We start from the raw sequence: 16,632 nt of genomic DNA, 5'->3' as shown, positions 1-16,632 counted from the left end.
TTTTGCAATTTACTAAATAGCAAGTTAGAAATTCCCACTTTTCGAGTTGAAGGCCATGCTGGATAAATCAACCATTCTCATGGTGTCTTTTCATAGGGTCTTTAAGTGGCTTTAGAAAGGGATGGTTTGATTCTCTTACGCGAAACTGCTCTGAATAGTACAGCTCTCTGTGGCTGAGCTCTTGAGGAATCCGTAGGCTGGATTTGATTTGGTTTTGTTGAAGCTTTTCAATGCATTGTGAGACAGGAATTAATAATGAAGCACAGTGTTCTCCATTATGCCAGCCCTGGACACAAGCTGATCAGGGACGTCTACATAGCAGCCCTGTGTTGGAGAGATAGAGAGTAGCCCTGTCCCCCTCTTGGCAGCCTCCCGAGTGACTTGCCATGCTCATAAAAACACAATGCTCACTGTTCAGGCTCGGAGCAAATGGTGGTCACGTGCAAACATTACAGCTCCAGACACATTGGTGTCTTTGGCACAGAGCGGGTGCCGGTGGCCTCAGACTACAGGAAGTGTCTAGAGGAAAGATCCTCCCAAAGCTGATGCCTCAAACAGTTCATTAATTTAAATGCACCACCAAGGGTGATAAAACATCTTGTTGCTTCCAGTTTATGACCCTTTTAATATGAAAATGTTTCTGCCTAAAATTGTTATCTATTTCAATGAAACTGCTAATTATAAAATAGTTCCAAATCATCAGAATTTTGGCACACTTGTCCACACTTGTCATTCAGCCATGTACTTCCTCTTATCGCACCACAAATGGCTTCCAGCCTTCCTTTGACTTTCACATTACTCTCTCTGCCCACTTCCAGTCATTAACTGTGGAGATCCTGGAGTGCCAGCTAATGGTATCAGACTGGGCAGTGACTTCACGTATGGCCACACTGTGAGCTTCCAGTGTTCACCAGGCTTCACTGTAGATGCTGATCGTGCCTCCACACTCATCTGCACCAAGGATCGCACATGGAACAGCACCAAGCCAGTTTGCAAAGGTTTAAGTCCACCTCTTATGAATGGAAGCTTCCTGTATACTTCCAAATGATTGATATCTTGAGTGATTTTATTTTATTTTTCAACATGACATATTGTCTATGTCTTCCTGCAGCCATTGTGTGTGGAGCACCTCCCAGCATCCCGAATGGTCAGGTTGTGGGGTCTGACTTCCAGTGGGGGTCCAGCATTAGTTATAGCTGTAATCAGGGTTACCAGCTGTCCCTTCCCACTGTCCTCACCTGCCAGGGCACAGGAAACTGGAGTGGCGAAAGGCCTCAGTGTTTTCGTAAGTGTGAATTTTTCTGAAGCCTCAAAATAGAATCTGAGTTTTACCAGAAATGTTCAGCATTTAAATCCACATATAACATTTTTAACTGGATGTTTTTAAATTTAGGCTGTAAGTTTTGTGTGATGATGTTAAAACCTTATAGTGGAATATTTTCCACAATGAATTTCTCTTTCTCTGCAGCTGTATTTTGTGGAGATCCAGGGATACCAGCCCAGGGCAAGCGAGAAGACCGAGGGTTCACATACCTGTCCTCTGTTTCATTCTCATGTTACCCGCCTTTGATCCTGGTTGGCTCTGCTCGCCGATACTGCCAATATGATGGAACCTGGAGTGGAACCCAGCCGTCTTGCATAGGTCAGCTGATGTATTCATGCTGTCCTCACATGAAAGAAAGAAAGAAAGAAAGAAAGAAAGAAAGAAAGAAAGAAAGAAAGAAAGAAAGAAAGAAAGAAAGAACTATATTGCAAAACAGTTTTCTCCTCTATGGAGTTAAAACCGCAACTGGGCTAGTTTTGTTTCGAAACCTGGCAATCCTGCACATTTCCATTCAAAAGTTAATTAATGAATTATTGATTGATTTACTTATTTATTTTTAAAGAACCACCTTTTTCCCCAATTTATTAATCTATCTAATACAGATCCCAGCCACACCAGCTGTGTAGATCCTGGCACTCCTCTCTTTGGCCACCAGAACAACTCTCAAGGCTATCAGGTGCTAATCACATCAAACCAAGGCTGTTATCAATTCATCTGGAACACATTTTTTTCTCTTGTCATTTATTGACTATTTGTGTGTTTATATCAACAGATTGGTAGTTCAGTATACTACAGCTGCAGAAAGGGTCACCTCCTTCTGGGTTCCATCTCTCGGACCTGTTTCCCCAACCTTACCTGGAGTGGCATGCAGCCTGAGTGCATCGGTTAGCCGCAATTTTGCAACCTTTTTTCACTGAATTTGTATGGTTATTTAGGGTTTTTTTTTGTTTGTTTTTTTTTTTCCACAATACACCCTCCAATGTAAGATTTTCTTTCTTATTTCTCTCCTCAGCTCATCACTGTAATCAGCCGGAGCTCCCTGCACAGGCAGATGTAGGTGCTATAGAGCTGCCATCTCTGGGTTATACACTCATCTACACCTGTCAGCCTGGTTTCTACCTTGCTGGAGGGTCAGAACACCGCACCTGCAGGGCTGATGGCAGCTGGACAGGGAAACCTCCATTGTGTGGACGTATGTACAAAATACTTTATAAATATCTGTGTGTGAGCCCACAAACCAAAATGTACTGAACTAAAATGTGCTTTTACGTGCAAATGTTTTTTGTTTGTTTTTTTAAATATAAAAGAAATTGATCGATTGGCTTTGAGCATTTTAATACCATGTGTGTTTTGGTGTAGCCTATCTGCTTTATTGACAGACTTAATGATTTACTGTATTCCACCACTTTGTGATTTTTCTTCTTTACAAATGTTGATAAATGGCCACGTCCACCTGTTTCATCTCCACAACTGGCATGATCGCTGTGCCCAATTCATCATGTTATCGTTGAAATTTCATATTAGTAGAGCTCTGATTAGCCCAGTGGAATGCATTGTTTTGGTTTTGGAAAGCCCAGACTGCTATAAAATATCATCACATAAACAGTTCCCATACAGTATTTACCATGCCGACTGTGAGCATATAGGGCAGAAATATAAGATTAGCAATTTCCTTTATACTTTGCTGAAGGAGGATGGCATTAGTCTCAAGTTAAACCCTAAATTCATCACAGTCTAAGAGTTGTTGAAATATGTGGCTGAAATATTTTATAATAAAGCTATGAAAGCAGGGTTCTGGCCTTTTGAAGTGGAAAGTTTTTTACAGCACCTGTGGGAGACCAGAGAACATAGTCGTATGACATCTAATAAATCTGTTTTTTCCCCACTGTTTGTGTCCAGTAATATTATAATGTCCTGCAAAGTCGACTTCACAGGGTTTTCAGATATAATAAGTGAGATTCCAAATCATACAAAGTCTATATGTTCAGTCCAAATAGCACAGGGAACACATAGATTTATCACTACATAGGAATAGACATGAAAACAAAGTCCAAGCCAGATGTCCGCAAATAGTACACAAGGTGTTAAATGTACAGTTCCTTTATTATGACCGCGGGTTATATAACTGAAGATGCATAGTATAAACAAACCAAACCACATTTATTTGCTTATTAAGCATTGCAACAGTCATTTGTTATTAATTTTAATATGATGTATATTATTTTTAGTCATGTAAGCATTTTTATTAGTACTGCTTGTGAAAGGTCCTGTCAGGTGTTTTATGACTCTTCATCTGACACCATATTTATTCTTGTCCTTTAGCTGATAACAGACCAAGCGGAAAAACTGTAGGAACAGTTCAAGAGCCACCCAACACAAAGCAACCTGGTAAGTTTCACCGTCTACCATAAATTAAAGTAATCTTTTAATGAAAGGCAAGCTAATTAAATATTCCCCTAAAAAATTTTAGTCACTTGAATGTACAGTAGCTCTTATGTTTGTTTCTTTCATTGTGTTCTTTTCTGTGCCTCTATCTCAGTGCCAAGTGGGGTTTTTGCTAAGAACTCTCTTTGGAGGGGTTCATACGAATATCTAGGGAAGAAGCAGCCAGCAATGCTTAGCATAACTGCTTTTGAACCATTCAGCAATCGGGTCAATGGCACTCTCATGGACCACAGCGGAGTACAGCTTAATCTGGCTGGTGAGTGTTTTTTTTTTATTTATTTATTTTTTTAACCTCACAACACATTTTACCAACCACTCATTTGTGATGCTTCAGCAACAAGGTACTGGTAATTTTCTGACTTGTAAGCACTGTGTTTTGTGTTGTCACACTAGGCACGGTTGCCCTGAACCGAGCCCGAGCGCGATTAAACTAAAAAAGAGGTGTGTTCAGGTGCATTGTTGGCGCGTTGCTATTTTGAGGAACTTAAACCTGGTCTAAAGTCTGGCACAATATTTTTTCTTTGTTATTTAAAGGAGCCATGTGTAATGTCTGGCAAAAAAATCAAGTCATACTCCACATTCCATACCAGATGGGGGCAATATGCCTCAATAAAGTGAATTGGTCTACTCTAGAGTAACAAACGAGAAACGGCATAGTATATATGCTCCGTCCCTACCTTCACAACAACCCTAGGGAGAGCCATAGCCGAAGCCTAAAGGACGTTTTGCCTCCAGAGGAACGTTGGGTGATGTCAAGTGATTTTGAAACATGACATCTTCAAGCTACTCCCCTTCACCTTTACCAGTGAATATGTCATATTCGTTTTGTTCATATTACATTTTGAATTGTATATACACATTATTTGAATTAAATTAATTTGACAGACAGCATTCTGTCAAACATCATTGGTCAACATCAGACAGTGATGTTGACCAAGCTAGCGCCAACCAACGTAACCAGAGCTGCCAACTCTGCACATTCACCGTGAGACACACGCAATTGACTCTTCACAGCTTTCAAAAACTTGACCGCTCTGAATATAGTGAGTGAGTGCTCGCGCGCGGGCCGGGGCGCTCTCCCTCTCTCTCTCTCTTCTCTCTCTCTCTCTCTCTCGGGTTCATTATCATCGAAGACATTTCAAGCTTCTTAGGTAATGTTACATTTTAGCATCAGCTTGGTAGAGACGGGCTTTGGTAGATAACAGGTGAAAACCGGATCGGATCTGTGGGTAAGTTGCATAGCTAGCTTACTATCAAACGCAGGCTACGGTTAGCCACGAACAGCCTTCGATACATTTCTGTTATAACTTCCCGAAAAAAATACGCAAACATATAAAACAAACTTCTAGCGAAATACTAACAGCATCTTACTTACCAATCCAAAAGAAATGTTGCAAGTTCGGAGTCGAAGCTCATTTCTTTCAAGTCCATCAGTTGTCTCCAGCGATGGAAAGCAGTTCCCGATGTTTACTCTGTTTCGGCTCCTTTTCTTATCGGATTTTAATTGATGTGATTCCGAGCTCGCGGTTGCTTGACATCAGGTTCAAGTACGCCCACAAAGCCGTGCGAGTTATTCGTGTAAGCAGGTGTGGCTGGTGGTTTGTGTTGCCCGCATACCGCCTCCCATGGCCGAACTGGTATTACGGACACCTGTCGGGCCGTGGCTAGTAATGCTAATGCTAATTAAGGTTGATATCTCTGCAGCACTATAACTTGAACATTTTTTTAATGACATCAATCGCCCTTATTTCTTCTCATTCTTTTGATGCGTGTAGGTCATTTTTTGGATATTTTTACCTCAATTTTTACACATGGCACCTTTAAAGAGCGCGTTAATAATATGTGCCTATAGGCGGGTGCACAACGCGCGTACACTTTGCTTATTACACACACAGGGATGCGCAGCAGCACACAAAATTTTTAAAAATGAAAAATTACATTCCGCCATGTAAATAGCGAACCCACCATGGCGCGAGCGCAACTGGGATGGGAGATGAGACTCTGATTGGTTTATTGCACGTTACGCCCCAAAAAACACCCATTACTCATTAAGAGAATAGGGACAACTCATTTAGACCATGCGCCTGGGCGTGCCAACCATTTTCCCATCGTCAAACTAGCAAAAGTGGATTAAGACACGACACTAGTAAAAATAAACCATCCACTATAGAACATTATCTCACATAATTAAAATAGGGCCCATAGTCTGAAGCTACAAAAATCAGAGTCTGTAACTACCATATACTCCACAATTTTCTATAAAATCTGTCAGCTCAAATCTGCAGACTGGCTCTGACTTTCACCAACTAGCATGTGTATTTTAATTTTCATTTTATTTATTTTTTTATGTGTACACACGTATATTTAAAATGTAATAAAAATGTTACCATTAATGTACATTAAATCTTACTAGTCAAATGATTGTTACATTGAGTCATTACATAAAAAAAAATATCTGAAACGAACAAATACAAAAAGTACAAAAAAAAAATTGTTTTATTGTGAACGCTTCACAACTCCCATCAACACTCCTCTCCATTCTGCAGGTACCTATAAGAAAGAAGAATCCCAATTGTTGCTGCAGGTGTATCAGATTCGAGGTCCTGTGGAGATCTTTGTTAACAAGTTCAAAATTGACAACTGGGCATTGGATGGACATGTATGTATATTTCTCTTTTCATTTCCCTCTGATCTTCCCCATAGCTGTCACAGGAAGCCCTTGTGCGCATTACATCCGTAGAATCATTATCCTGACATTCTAAAATGAAGACTCCCTGCAGTGTGAAACGTGGAAGCAATAATCATTGTGATGATTCTACAGATTTTCCACGTTGTAATGGATTAGATTCAAATAGATTGTTTGCTTTGAAGATATTAGGCAACCACAAACCAAATATTTGAACCACGTAGATGCGATTTATCTTTACCCAGCCGTCCAATTGGCTTATATTTAAGTGGACTGGTTACTGGAAAAAGAAGAATCTTACATTTGATTTCAACAGCCGTGCTTTTATGTTGATGCAGGTCCTTTCTGCTTCATGGTATGACTCGATGCAGATGTAGTCTTCAGAAAGTTGTGCTCCTGCTTTCAAAGGTGGACGTTTCAGAACCTTTACTGTGCTTAAAGTGTACTTCAACACTCAAAGGCTGATGTAAAGGACTCTTGTTTAGTGCTGGACCTTGGGCTGCTAATAACTACTGAAACCCTCAACCACACACACACACACACACACACACACACACCTTGTCTCTTCTGGGGATAAGAGAGAACCATCAAAGTTTTTCTTTTAATTAAAATGTCAGTTAAATCATTGCTGGGTAATCAGGGCCAGACGTCGCTACCCCCCTCCAATGCACTCGGGACAAGCACCTGGGAGAGTGTAATTAAAAGTGTGGGCCACGAGTGTGTGGCTCTTGTGTGTGTGTGTGTTCATGGAAGAGAGAGAGATAGAGATAGCACAAGTGGTAGAGCAGGAGAGAGAAAGCTAGTTTTACTGTATGTTTTTACTGTATGTACTGCTAGTTTTACTGTAGTTTTAATGTATTTGTGTGTGGATTTGTACACTGTTTATGCCTCAGTAAGAAATGATGGGGAAAGTAAATGTCAAACATAAGTAGTCTTTCACATCGCTGACACATTTTACCTTTCAGTGGCTCATTTGAGACATTTTGAAAATTCTTTATTCTTACGGTTTTGTACTTTTCTACACAGGTGTCATACATGCCTTCTTCTGATTCATTTGTTTACCAAGGCTTTGTTCGAGGAAAAGGTTTTGGCCAGTTTGGACTTCAGAGACTAGGTATGTGTACTCGTCTTACAGGACAGTTAAACCTTGTATAAAATAAGGATAAAGTGAGGGATAAAATGAAAGTTCTGTCATCACTTACTCACCTCATGTCGTTCCAAACCCATAAGACTTTTGTTCATCTTTGAAACACAAATGAACATTCAAACGGATGAACAGAAATTTCTTAAGCTCCATTAAAAATATCTTCATTCGTGTTTCAAAGACAAACAAAAGTGTATTTTGGAATGGGTTTGGAACAACATGAATAAATGACAGAATTTATAGTGGCACCAAACAGAATAGCAAAAATAATACCCTCCTCATCTCCCCATTTTTCAAATTATCAACATAATCACTTGCATGAGCATTTCATTATGTCCTCCAGTTCAATTGTTTCCACCTAGGACCCCAAACCAGTGTTCAGTGTACTAGCTTAGCATAGCATAGCATGCTAGCTCACCTTATACCCTATGAAAGAACCCAGAATTTTACAGACAGACTTAATTCAATATTTCTATATAAAAATAATTCATTTTATTATGCTTCTCGCTTTAATGCTTGATTCCGATTGATCGGTCTCGGTAAGGTGTACTACTGTACATTATAACAAATAATATTAGGCAATAAACCCTTTCAGGGGTTTATCTGTCTCAGGCTGGATGGGATGCTCAAACAAATCAGTCCATGAATAATTTGCATATAGATGTTTCAGCATTTTAAGCTGGTAAAGTATTTTAATATTGAATAAAATGCACACTTCAGCTTTAATGCCATAGTGAAAATGTCTGGGTTGTTGCCTCAGATATCAGTTATCAATTACATATTTAAAATGATATGTTCTTCCAATGCCACCCACAACAGCTATCGGGTATTATTATAATATAATTAAGTAGGAGAGAAAGGAAAACTAGAGTCAGTATAAGTATCTGGTGTACAGCTGTGGAGGCCAAACCGTGAACAGTCTGTCAAATCATGCCGTAATGAAACAGGCGCGCCTTCATCTATAAACGACAGCTGTATAGACTCCTATCCCAACATCGTCTGACAGATTGAGCAAACAGAAGATTTATTAATAAGAGGGGCCGTAGTGGAAAGAGCGTGTGTGTGCGTGCTCATATTCCATCATTTCATGTTGGTTTGATGAGCTGGCTCTATTGAGTTAGTTAATTGAATCTCCCACTTGCAGCCTTGATGTTATTGGGAAGATTTTTGGCATTGACTAACAAATCAACTGAAACTACACCCTCTATATTAAACCAAAAAGATATCTGCGGAATTGAAAAGTGAATTCAAAATGGCTTCATCTTTGCTGTGTCTTGATATCTGTAATTAAAAAGCATTGTCGAGATAATGCTTTTTGTCATCTCCAAAAAACAAGGCCCCCAGTTGAGTTATACAAAACAGTGGGATATGAAGTTTGCCCATTTAATTAATTCCTTATTTGTTGCATGGTTTCAAATCAATTCGAACACATGCTCTGACACAAAGCTTTTCGCTTGAGATTATTTATTGTTCAAATCAACTCTCTTCAGAAGTAAATTGTATATTTATTTGTATTGTCAATGTTTGAAAAGGTAAAAGCAATATTTTGTAAATGTTTTATTTGTATGTTATTTTACAGAGGGTCTTGATCCAAATGGGGAGAATCCAGGCTATAATTTTGCCTCCAATAGCAGTTCAGTGGCAGCAGCCATTTTAGTGCCTTTTATTGCCCTGATCATAGCAGGCTTCGCTCTCTATCTCTACAAACACAGGTAAAGCAGTTCACAAAATATGTATTGTTCATTGTACATTGATTTGTTTGTGATTTATTATGGTAATATGCCTTGTTTACTTTCAGAAAAAGGCCCAAAGTACCCTTTAATGGTTACGCGGGCCATGAGAACACAAATGGAAGGGCGACTTTTGAGAATCCTATGTATGACCGTAACATCCAGCCTACTGATATTATGGCCAATGAGACAGAGTTCACGGTCAGCACAGTGTGCACAGCAGTATAGCGACTGCTCTAGTCAAAGGTGAGCCTTCAACCAGAAAGATCTGTTATTAGTTAACTGCCTACATATATCTCAGTATATGGAAGATTTGACTTCAATACAGGTAACATACAGAGGAATGGCACAATATACTGTACTAATAATCATAATTATACATGACCTCCAAATTGCTGTAAAATAGTTTTATTATTTAAAATTGTATATTATTATTTAGTGATTTTTACTTTCTTTTTCTTTTCTTTTTTCTTTTTTTTTGTTATCAAATTGAATTAATTATAATTATGGTTATATTTATAAGGAAATTTCTCTTGCTTTTTCTGCCATCTTGGATTTTTTTCACTGAGCGCAATGCATTCTGTCTTCCCCATATACTTATAGAATGCAATGTTTTGTGAGTGACATTTAAAAACTTGCAACTACTGAATTGTATTTTTTTCTTTTCTTTTTTTTTTTTTGTTTGATTTGTTTGTTTGAAGTTACACCATTATAGCCAAATATGTTTGCTTATAAACATGTTTCAGGTGATGATCAGGACCCTATTTGCCTCAGAACTATATTTTGAAACAACCGTCACATCAGAATTGTCTTCATATGAAGTCCACTAGGTTTTGGAATAGAGCAAATAATTTGTTCTTGTGAAACATGGTAATAGTCTGATATTTTATGAATTTACTTTTTTTTTTTTTGTCCTAGAATAACTTATTTCTAGGTTTCAAAGTCATACCGTGACCTTAGCATTCTGCATCCACATCTAACGTGCTTCATTAGGCTACTGTATAAACTAGCATGGTGTCAGGGATGAAAAGGTCATTGCCGAACACAGTTGAAATCTTGCGGTATAATAAGCTGAATGAGGACAATTACCTCAGGGAAAAGGAAAAAAGCAATATATCCTCTCATAGTTTCTTTGGAATGATTAAGGGGCATCATTTTCTGTATATTTTGCTGTTATATGCAAACTGCCTTTTCAGCATATAGTTTGTTTAAATGTTGAGTCGGGAGTGGGGGAATTAAAACTGGAGAAAATTTACTTCTAAAACTGACTTTATCTCCCTGGTTTTGCTCTCAGACAAAATGGAAAACAAACTGCTGAGGCAAGGGGATAAGAATAGAGAAGTATTGCATTTTAATGGGTTTATTTCAGCTGGTGTCCCCCCCCCCCTTTTTTTTTTTTTTTTAACAGCTTTTTTTCTTTTTTTTTTTAAAGAGCACCTCTAAGCCACAGACTATGAACTTGGGCAGATTTGTAATTGGTTCCCCTTGTATCCCATATATTTAAATCTGTTCTGCTGATTTGAACCTGAAACAGCTCTTTGTCATGTGGAAACATGCTTTTCTGCTGTTTGAGGATTTTTTTGTTATTGCTTTCCTAAATTACATGTTAAAAATGTACCTTGCTAATGCAGTCTGTTGTGATTATGTTAGTCTGAGACTGTTGTGTTGAGCATCTCTCTTTCTCACTCCTTCTCTATTTTTTTTCCTTTTTTTTTCTCTTTTTCACCATGTCCATCTGTGTTTTTATGTCTTTCCCATCTGACAAGCAATGTTGGGCATTATCTAACTAAAAGTAGCATTGCCATTAACTACATCTTTCAGTATCCTAACAGTACCTCAGCTGTTTTTTTTTTTTAAATAGCTTTTCCAGTAGTAGAATATTTAATGAAAATAAAAACAAAGAAAAGTATATTTTTGTAATTACATTTTTAATCCTTTTTTTTTTTTTTTTTTTTTTTTTACTTTACTTTTGATTCGAGTATTAAGTAATCATATGCACCAAGAAACATTGGGAGTTGTGATTGCACAGAATACACAGCAAAACATTTTCAGCCATGCATTTTCAACATGCTGACTTGATGGCCATTTTGTACTGTTATTACACATTTACTTTTATGCCCCCATCTGAAAGTTAGATTTCAGGAAGGTCTTTTAAACAGCACTGTGCTGACTAGTGTCCGATTTGTGATCAAAAGATGGTCTGAGTTTGATGCTCTTGGTTTGTGTTTTGGGTTGTCATGTGGCTGAACCATTTGTTAGTGTTTATATGATTCATTTTAGCAGATTGTTCATTTGGTGAAATCTTTAAATGAACCAGCTCAAATGTTATTCACTTTTAAACCCTGTGTGTTAACTTCATGTAAAAAAAACAAAAAACAATCCTGTTTACCGTTGAGATCCTTGATTTTGTACCACAAATATACTGGTAATTACATCATCTTGATTATTAGACATTACCAAATATCCTCTCAAGTTGTGGTCATATTAGTGACATTTTGGCGAAATTTCAAGGGCTAAAAGGTCCATTGTTTATTGTCAATAGTGTACCAATATATGAAGCACAGCTCACACAGATGTCACTTTCATACCAAGCAGCTTTCTGTTGGTCAACTCACCAAATCCACATGACTGACTTGAACCCATTGCAAAATCAATGTTAAGAGTTATTTTGCTCTAACTCGAAATTCCTGATCGTATCGATTCCTATTGAAATGCCTTGATTTTGCACATGAAAATTCACAGAACAGTGGCTTTACAGTAAATAGCTTCAATGTACATAGTTAGCCACTTTTAAGTAACTTGTAGTGTAGCTACATTGACAGTAGTTTAACTAGTTTAAATAATGAGTAGCTTGAGAAATCTCAAAGTGGTTTCTTCAAAACTGCTGACAAGCGTGTCTTCTCTGTTCTCTTTTCACAGGCTGGATATAATCTATTCCTCTCCACGCAACTGTTCCCATAGTTACAAATGGGCCAAATGGATGGACTAAAGAGGAGGATTTTTTGTTTTTGTTTTTCATTTGTAAACCAATTTTAATTGTGACAAAGTGATAAACCTTGACAACAATACTGTCAAAGCGCATCAACAGAGATGTACTGATAAAGACCCACGTCAGTGTTTGCAAGCTAAAACTCTGTTCCTACACTCTTCTGCTGACTCCTCTTTTTTCCTTCCGAGGAAACTTCCTGTTTGTCTGCGGCAGCGCAAAGGGATACTTGTGAAGCTCACAGACGTCGCTTGCCAAAAAAAGATAAGAGATACATAAGTCTCACTCTTAATTTGGAAGAAGTCTTCAAGTGAGCAGGAAGTCATGAGAAGCACGTACCTTAATATCTTAACCTTACTTACCTCAATGGAGTGCATTTTGGCTTGTTTTATCCCCTTTCCACCTTGAGCTGAAATCACAAACAAGTGTACTCTCCAACGAGGACAATCTCAATAAACTTCCCCTAGCTGTAGCACCTCTCTTCCCATTTCAGCCTAAAGGAACGAGTGTTCTCGGAAGACATGGGTTCTAGCTGTAGCACCTCTCTTCCCATTTCAGCCTAAAGGAACGAGTGTTCTCCCACCATCTTATCATGATCCTGGCTGAAAATGGACAGTCCAACACTTTGAGCAGCCCAGCTGAGAACATGAAAAAAACGTGTTTTGGTGTTAAGGGGTTTATGAAGCTGACTTCATGCTCATTATCTGCTATTATTTCCTTTTTCTCAAACTGACAGAAGAAAAACAGCCCACACTGGAGGGTTGGATTTGTATTAGCCAGGTATCTGAACCCCCTCATCGTGTGTTTGGATGTTCTGAATTGGATGTTCTTGATTTGTGGGCTGGGATATCATGGTTTGTTAGGATTTATAGTTATTCCTGATATCAGACAAGTTTTAAGTGGGTCGGCTTATGTCATTGAATGACATGGATCCAGTGATTTTCATACATAGAGTAAAAACAACACAGCCCTTGAAGACTTGAAGTACAGAGGTAAATTTAACTTGAGATGTGTCTTTCATAATCCGGGGAGGGTCTGCTTTCGCTCCTCAAGTTCTGAAGTCAAGGATAAGAATGACGTGAGGGTTTTAGTCAAAAAGAGCCAACGCCAAATGAGCATGAAAATATTTCATCTCTGTAGCTTTATGTTGTAATCTGTTTCCCTGCACATTCCTCCATGTCAACCATGCCCACGCCACACTTGAGGAAAGGGATAAGGAAAAGGGGCTTAGAAGTCACTCCTTAAAATACTAATCCAAGGCTGGTTGTTTATTTGCATGCATTTGCCCCATTAACATGAAGAGAAGGTTTAAAGATGAGCAAGAGCTTGGGAAGTTTACAACTTTCCAAACAGAGGAGGGGGGATAGATCTGACAATGAATTGGACTGCATACTGCATAACTTACATTTTGTTATCAAAGTACACTATATTCTGGGTGCAGCATCTTTTAACTGGATGGTGTTATTGAGATTCATAATTCAGTTATTGAATATTATTGCCTCTGCTTGTTTCTACAGCATTCGGTTTGATTTTCTTGTCTTACAGCCTGTTACCTGAAGCCGGCATTTACTTTCCAGTGGGCTTTTAAATTCCTCCAGTTTATATGTTGTACTCTTCAGCTTCTCAAATCAATCATTGATATAATTGCTTTTACAGGTTTATTACTTTTTAAATCATGGTTGTGTTAATATGATATTACCCAGAGCTTGTTTCAATTGTAAGTTGATTGAAAAAGCAAAGGTTGTATTTTCATTGAGATTTTATTTGCCAGGAGTTAGCAGGTACATTATCTTCAACCTATTGACATTTACTTTATATTTACAAGACAAGTCGTCAAGCTGTTCTTTTTAGGATAATTTAAGTTTGTATTCCTTTATCTGTGTAGATGGCATCTTATTGCATTTTCCACATATCAGACATCCTTTTGTTGGAGTTGATCTCATACTGAATTGGAGTTTTACATTTCTTGCATTTTACGTCTCAGAAAAAAAAAAACAACAACAATAGCATTGCTGCCAGATTTACAATAAAATCCTACAAAAGATGCACTTTGCTAGCGATAACACACACACAAAAAAAATTTCAAGGCACAAGGGCTTCAAAGTCATCACCTCTATTTTATTTTTCATCTTTATGTGTATATTAACCCAAAGTGTTGTTGAAGGATCCAGGCAGCCTGCGTTTCATGCTTGTCCATCTGTTTCTCATAACAGTGCCTTGGTAACTCTATATGTAGTATATCCAATCTCTTCTTATTGCTCCATTTTTATTATTATTGCACACTGGTTAAAAGTTGCCAGTTGCTAAGGGAGAATTTCAAAGATTGAGCCTTGTTTTTCCCCCTTTGGTATGGAGTCAAGTCTTTGTTTTTCTCAGCTTAAGAGAATCACACAAACACAAAAATAAAAACCAGCACCACAAAACATGTAATTAATTCACATATTCCTTTAGCTTAGAACCTGCACTTTAAGGGAGCAAGTAAATGCTGTTTTATCTTCTTTGGCCTTCGTGCTAGCATGTGTCATGAGACTATTCTTATATTGTGAATATTATCATTTTGCAAAACCTACGGTGCTGCTATGCCAAAGTAAAAGGCATCAGCCTATTTTATATACATATATAGAGAGAAATCCAGCCAAAATCAAAAGCATTGCAGCATTTATGATGTTATTAATGGCAGTGAATTAGCACTCAACACATTCTTGTTGCCGTTCCTGTCTACAACAGTGTAGTCATTGTACTGATCACTAAAACAATCATGTTCTCTTCACAGTGCTGATGTGTTTTCAGTGTCACGCCATTTTCATCAGAACCAGTGCTTGCATCTTCATATGAAGAACTCTGCCTGAAAGCTCTCCATATCTTTTATGCTCAGCCCAACTAAATCACACATACATCCGCTAAAACAGAGATCAGCACCTTAGTTAATTTACATTCTTGAATATTGCATTCGCATATATGTGATGAGTATATGGCAGCCTTTTCATCAAAGGTTCTGTTGGCATGATGTGAAAGTAAGCATGAAGCAAAGATGATTGCGAAGATTGTATGATCATGTCAAGACCACTTCGTACTGTCAATGTATTTGTCTCATTTAGCATAGTCTTTAAAAGAAAGAATTTTGGATGTAGACAATATCGGGATTGCACTGAATGTATTTTTAATTTTGGATGTATCTATGCTATACATACGGTGAACATCCAACAAACTACGAAACTAAACCAGTAATTGGAAAAACAGTTCCCCTAAAAGACTGCATATCAATATATTGAATTGCACACTGCAGCTTATATTGAATAAGTATATGAAAATGTTATACTACAGGATGAACATATCAGTTTTGTTTGGAGGTCAGTGTGAAAATATCTTGGTATGCACTTGTCCAACTTCTTTTTGTCCTTTTTTTTTCTTCTTCTCTCATTTTGATAACCACAACCATGCATTTCTCTCCAGTCAATAAGAGGTACAAGCCCAGTCTTGAAGGACTTTTAAAGGACTGCTCTGCTTTGGTTATCCAAAACCTAAAGGAATACAGTCAGTCTTGAGTTACGTACTTGACCAAAAGGATTTTTTTTCTTTCTTTTTTTACAGTGACTTTCAAACTTTAAAGGACCTTAATGGAGCGGTCTTTTGCAGATATCCAGACAGAGACTCTGATGCTGAATGGGGAACTAATGAATAGAAACTTTTTTGTACAGAGATATATTTTTATGAAAATGAATTTTTAATATAAAAAAAGAGAAAGTGTATTGACAGATCTGTAAATGTTTTTCATTATTGTAGTACAAATGCTAGTGGGGATTATAAAATATAATATATATATATATATATACAAAGACAAAATAGAGACAAAGATTTTTTTTTTTATGTAAATGTAAAAAAGATTGTATATAGAAGTTTACATATTGTAAATATGTAATACTCAACATGGCTTGTCTGCAGTATATAAAATGTATTTTATCTGTCTGTATATGATGCTTTGCATTGTGTTTAAGCTTATTCTACTTTCTTGAACTTGAAACCTATTTTGAAGTTTTTTGGAATAAAAAGTGAAAACATATATGTGCCTGCTATTTTTTCCATTGTGTTGAAGGTTTGTAACTTTGTGCATGATATTGAAACTTTGAGGGTTCAGGAGGCTGAACAGAACTTTCAAAGCTTTAATTATCTGTGTGCCCAACCTGACAAAACAATAAGACCAGTTATTTTTCCTCTAGTTGTTCTGTACCGCACACAATGGCTGTATATGGAAGCAGGGGCGGACTGGCCATTGGAGCACCGGGACATTTCCCGGTGGCCTGATGGTCATTCTGGCCT

At 37.7% G+C, this 16,632-nt stretch overlaps 1 protein-coding gene across 2 annotated transcripts in view; it reads left to right on the top strand.

Moving 5' to 3' along the window:
- Positions 1 to 16,375, top strand: part of LOC109107572 (CUB and sushi domain-containing protein 2-like) — a 273,002-nt gene extending 256,627 nt beyond the window's left edge. Inside the window, exons 59-71 of one of the 2 annotated variants that reach the window (XM_042776949.1) lie at positions 819 to 998; positions 1,112 to 1,285; positions 1,469 to 1,642; positions 1,927 to 2,000; positions 2,097 to 2,208; positions 2,337 to 2,516; positions 3,647 to 3,712; positions 3,864 to 4,025; positions 6,316 to 6,428; positions 7,482 to 7,569; positions 9,179 to 9,311; positions 9,398 to 9,575; positions 15,907 to 16,375. In XM_042776949.1, coding sequence (XP_042632883.1) covers positions 819 to 998; positions 1,112 to 1,285; positions 1,469 to 1,642; positions 1,927 to 2,000; positions 2,097 to 2,208; positions 2,337 to 2,516; positions 3,647 to 3,712; positions 3,864 to 4,025; positions 6,316 to 6,428; positions 7,482 to 7,569; positions 9,179 to 9,311; positions 9,398 to 9,557 — 1,616 coding nt within the window. In that variant the 3' untranslated portion in view covers positions 9,558 to 9,575; positions 15,907 to 16,375. Of the gene's footprint in view, positions 1 to 818; positions 999 to 1,111; positions 1,286 to 1,468; positions 1,643 to 1,926; positions 2,001 to 2,096; positions 2,209 to 2,336; positions 2,517 to 3,646; positions 3,713 to 3,863; positions 4,026 to 6,315; positions 6,429 to 7,481; positions 7,570 to 9,178; positions 9,312 to 9,397; positions 9,576 to 12,248; positions 12,647 to 15,906 lie in introns of those variants that run through there. The other variant, XM_042776948.1, reaches the window with a different exon arrangement.
- Positions 16,376 to 16,632: the final 257 nt, after the last annotated feature.

The sequence above is a fragment of the Cyprinus carpio genome, chromosome A19 (genome assembly GCF_018340385.1).
Source record: "Cyprinus carpio isolate SPL01 chromosome A19, ASM1834038v1, whole genome shotgun sequence".
In the NCBI taxonomy this organism is placed as follows: Eukaryota; Metazoa; Chordata; class Actinopteri; order Cypriniformes; family Cyprinidae; genus Cyprinus; species Cyprinus carpio.
Note: the sequence above shows the minus strand (reverse complement) of the source record. Positions and strands in the feature narration are given on the sequence as shown.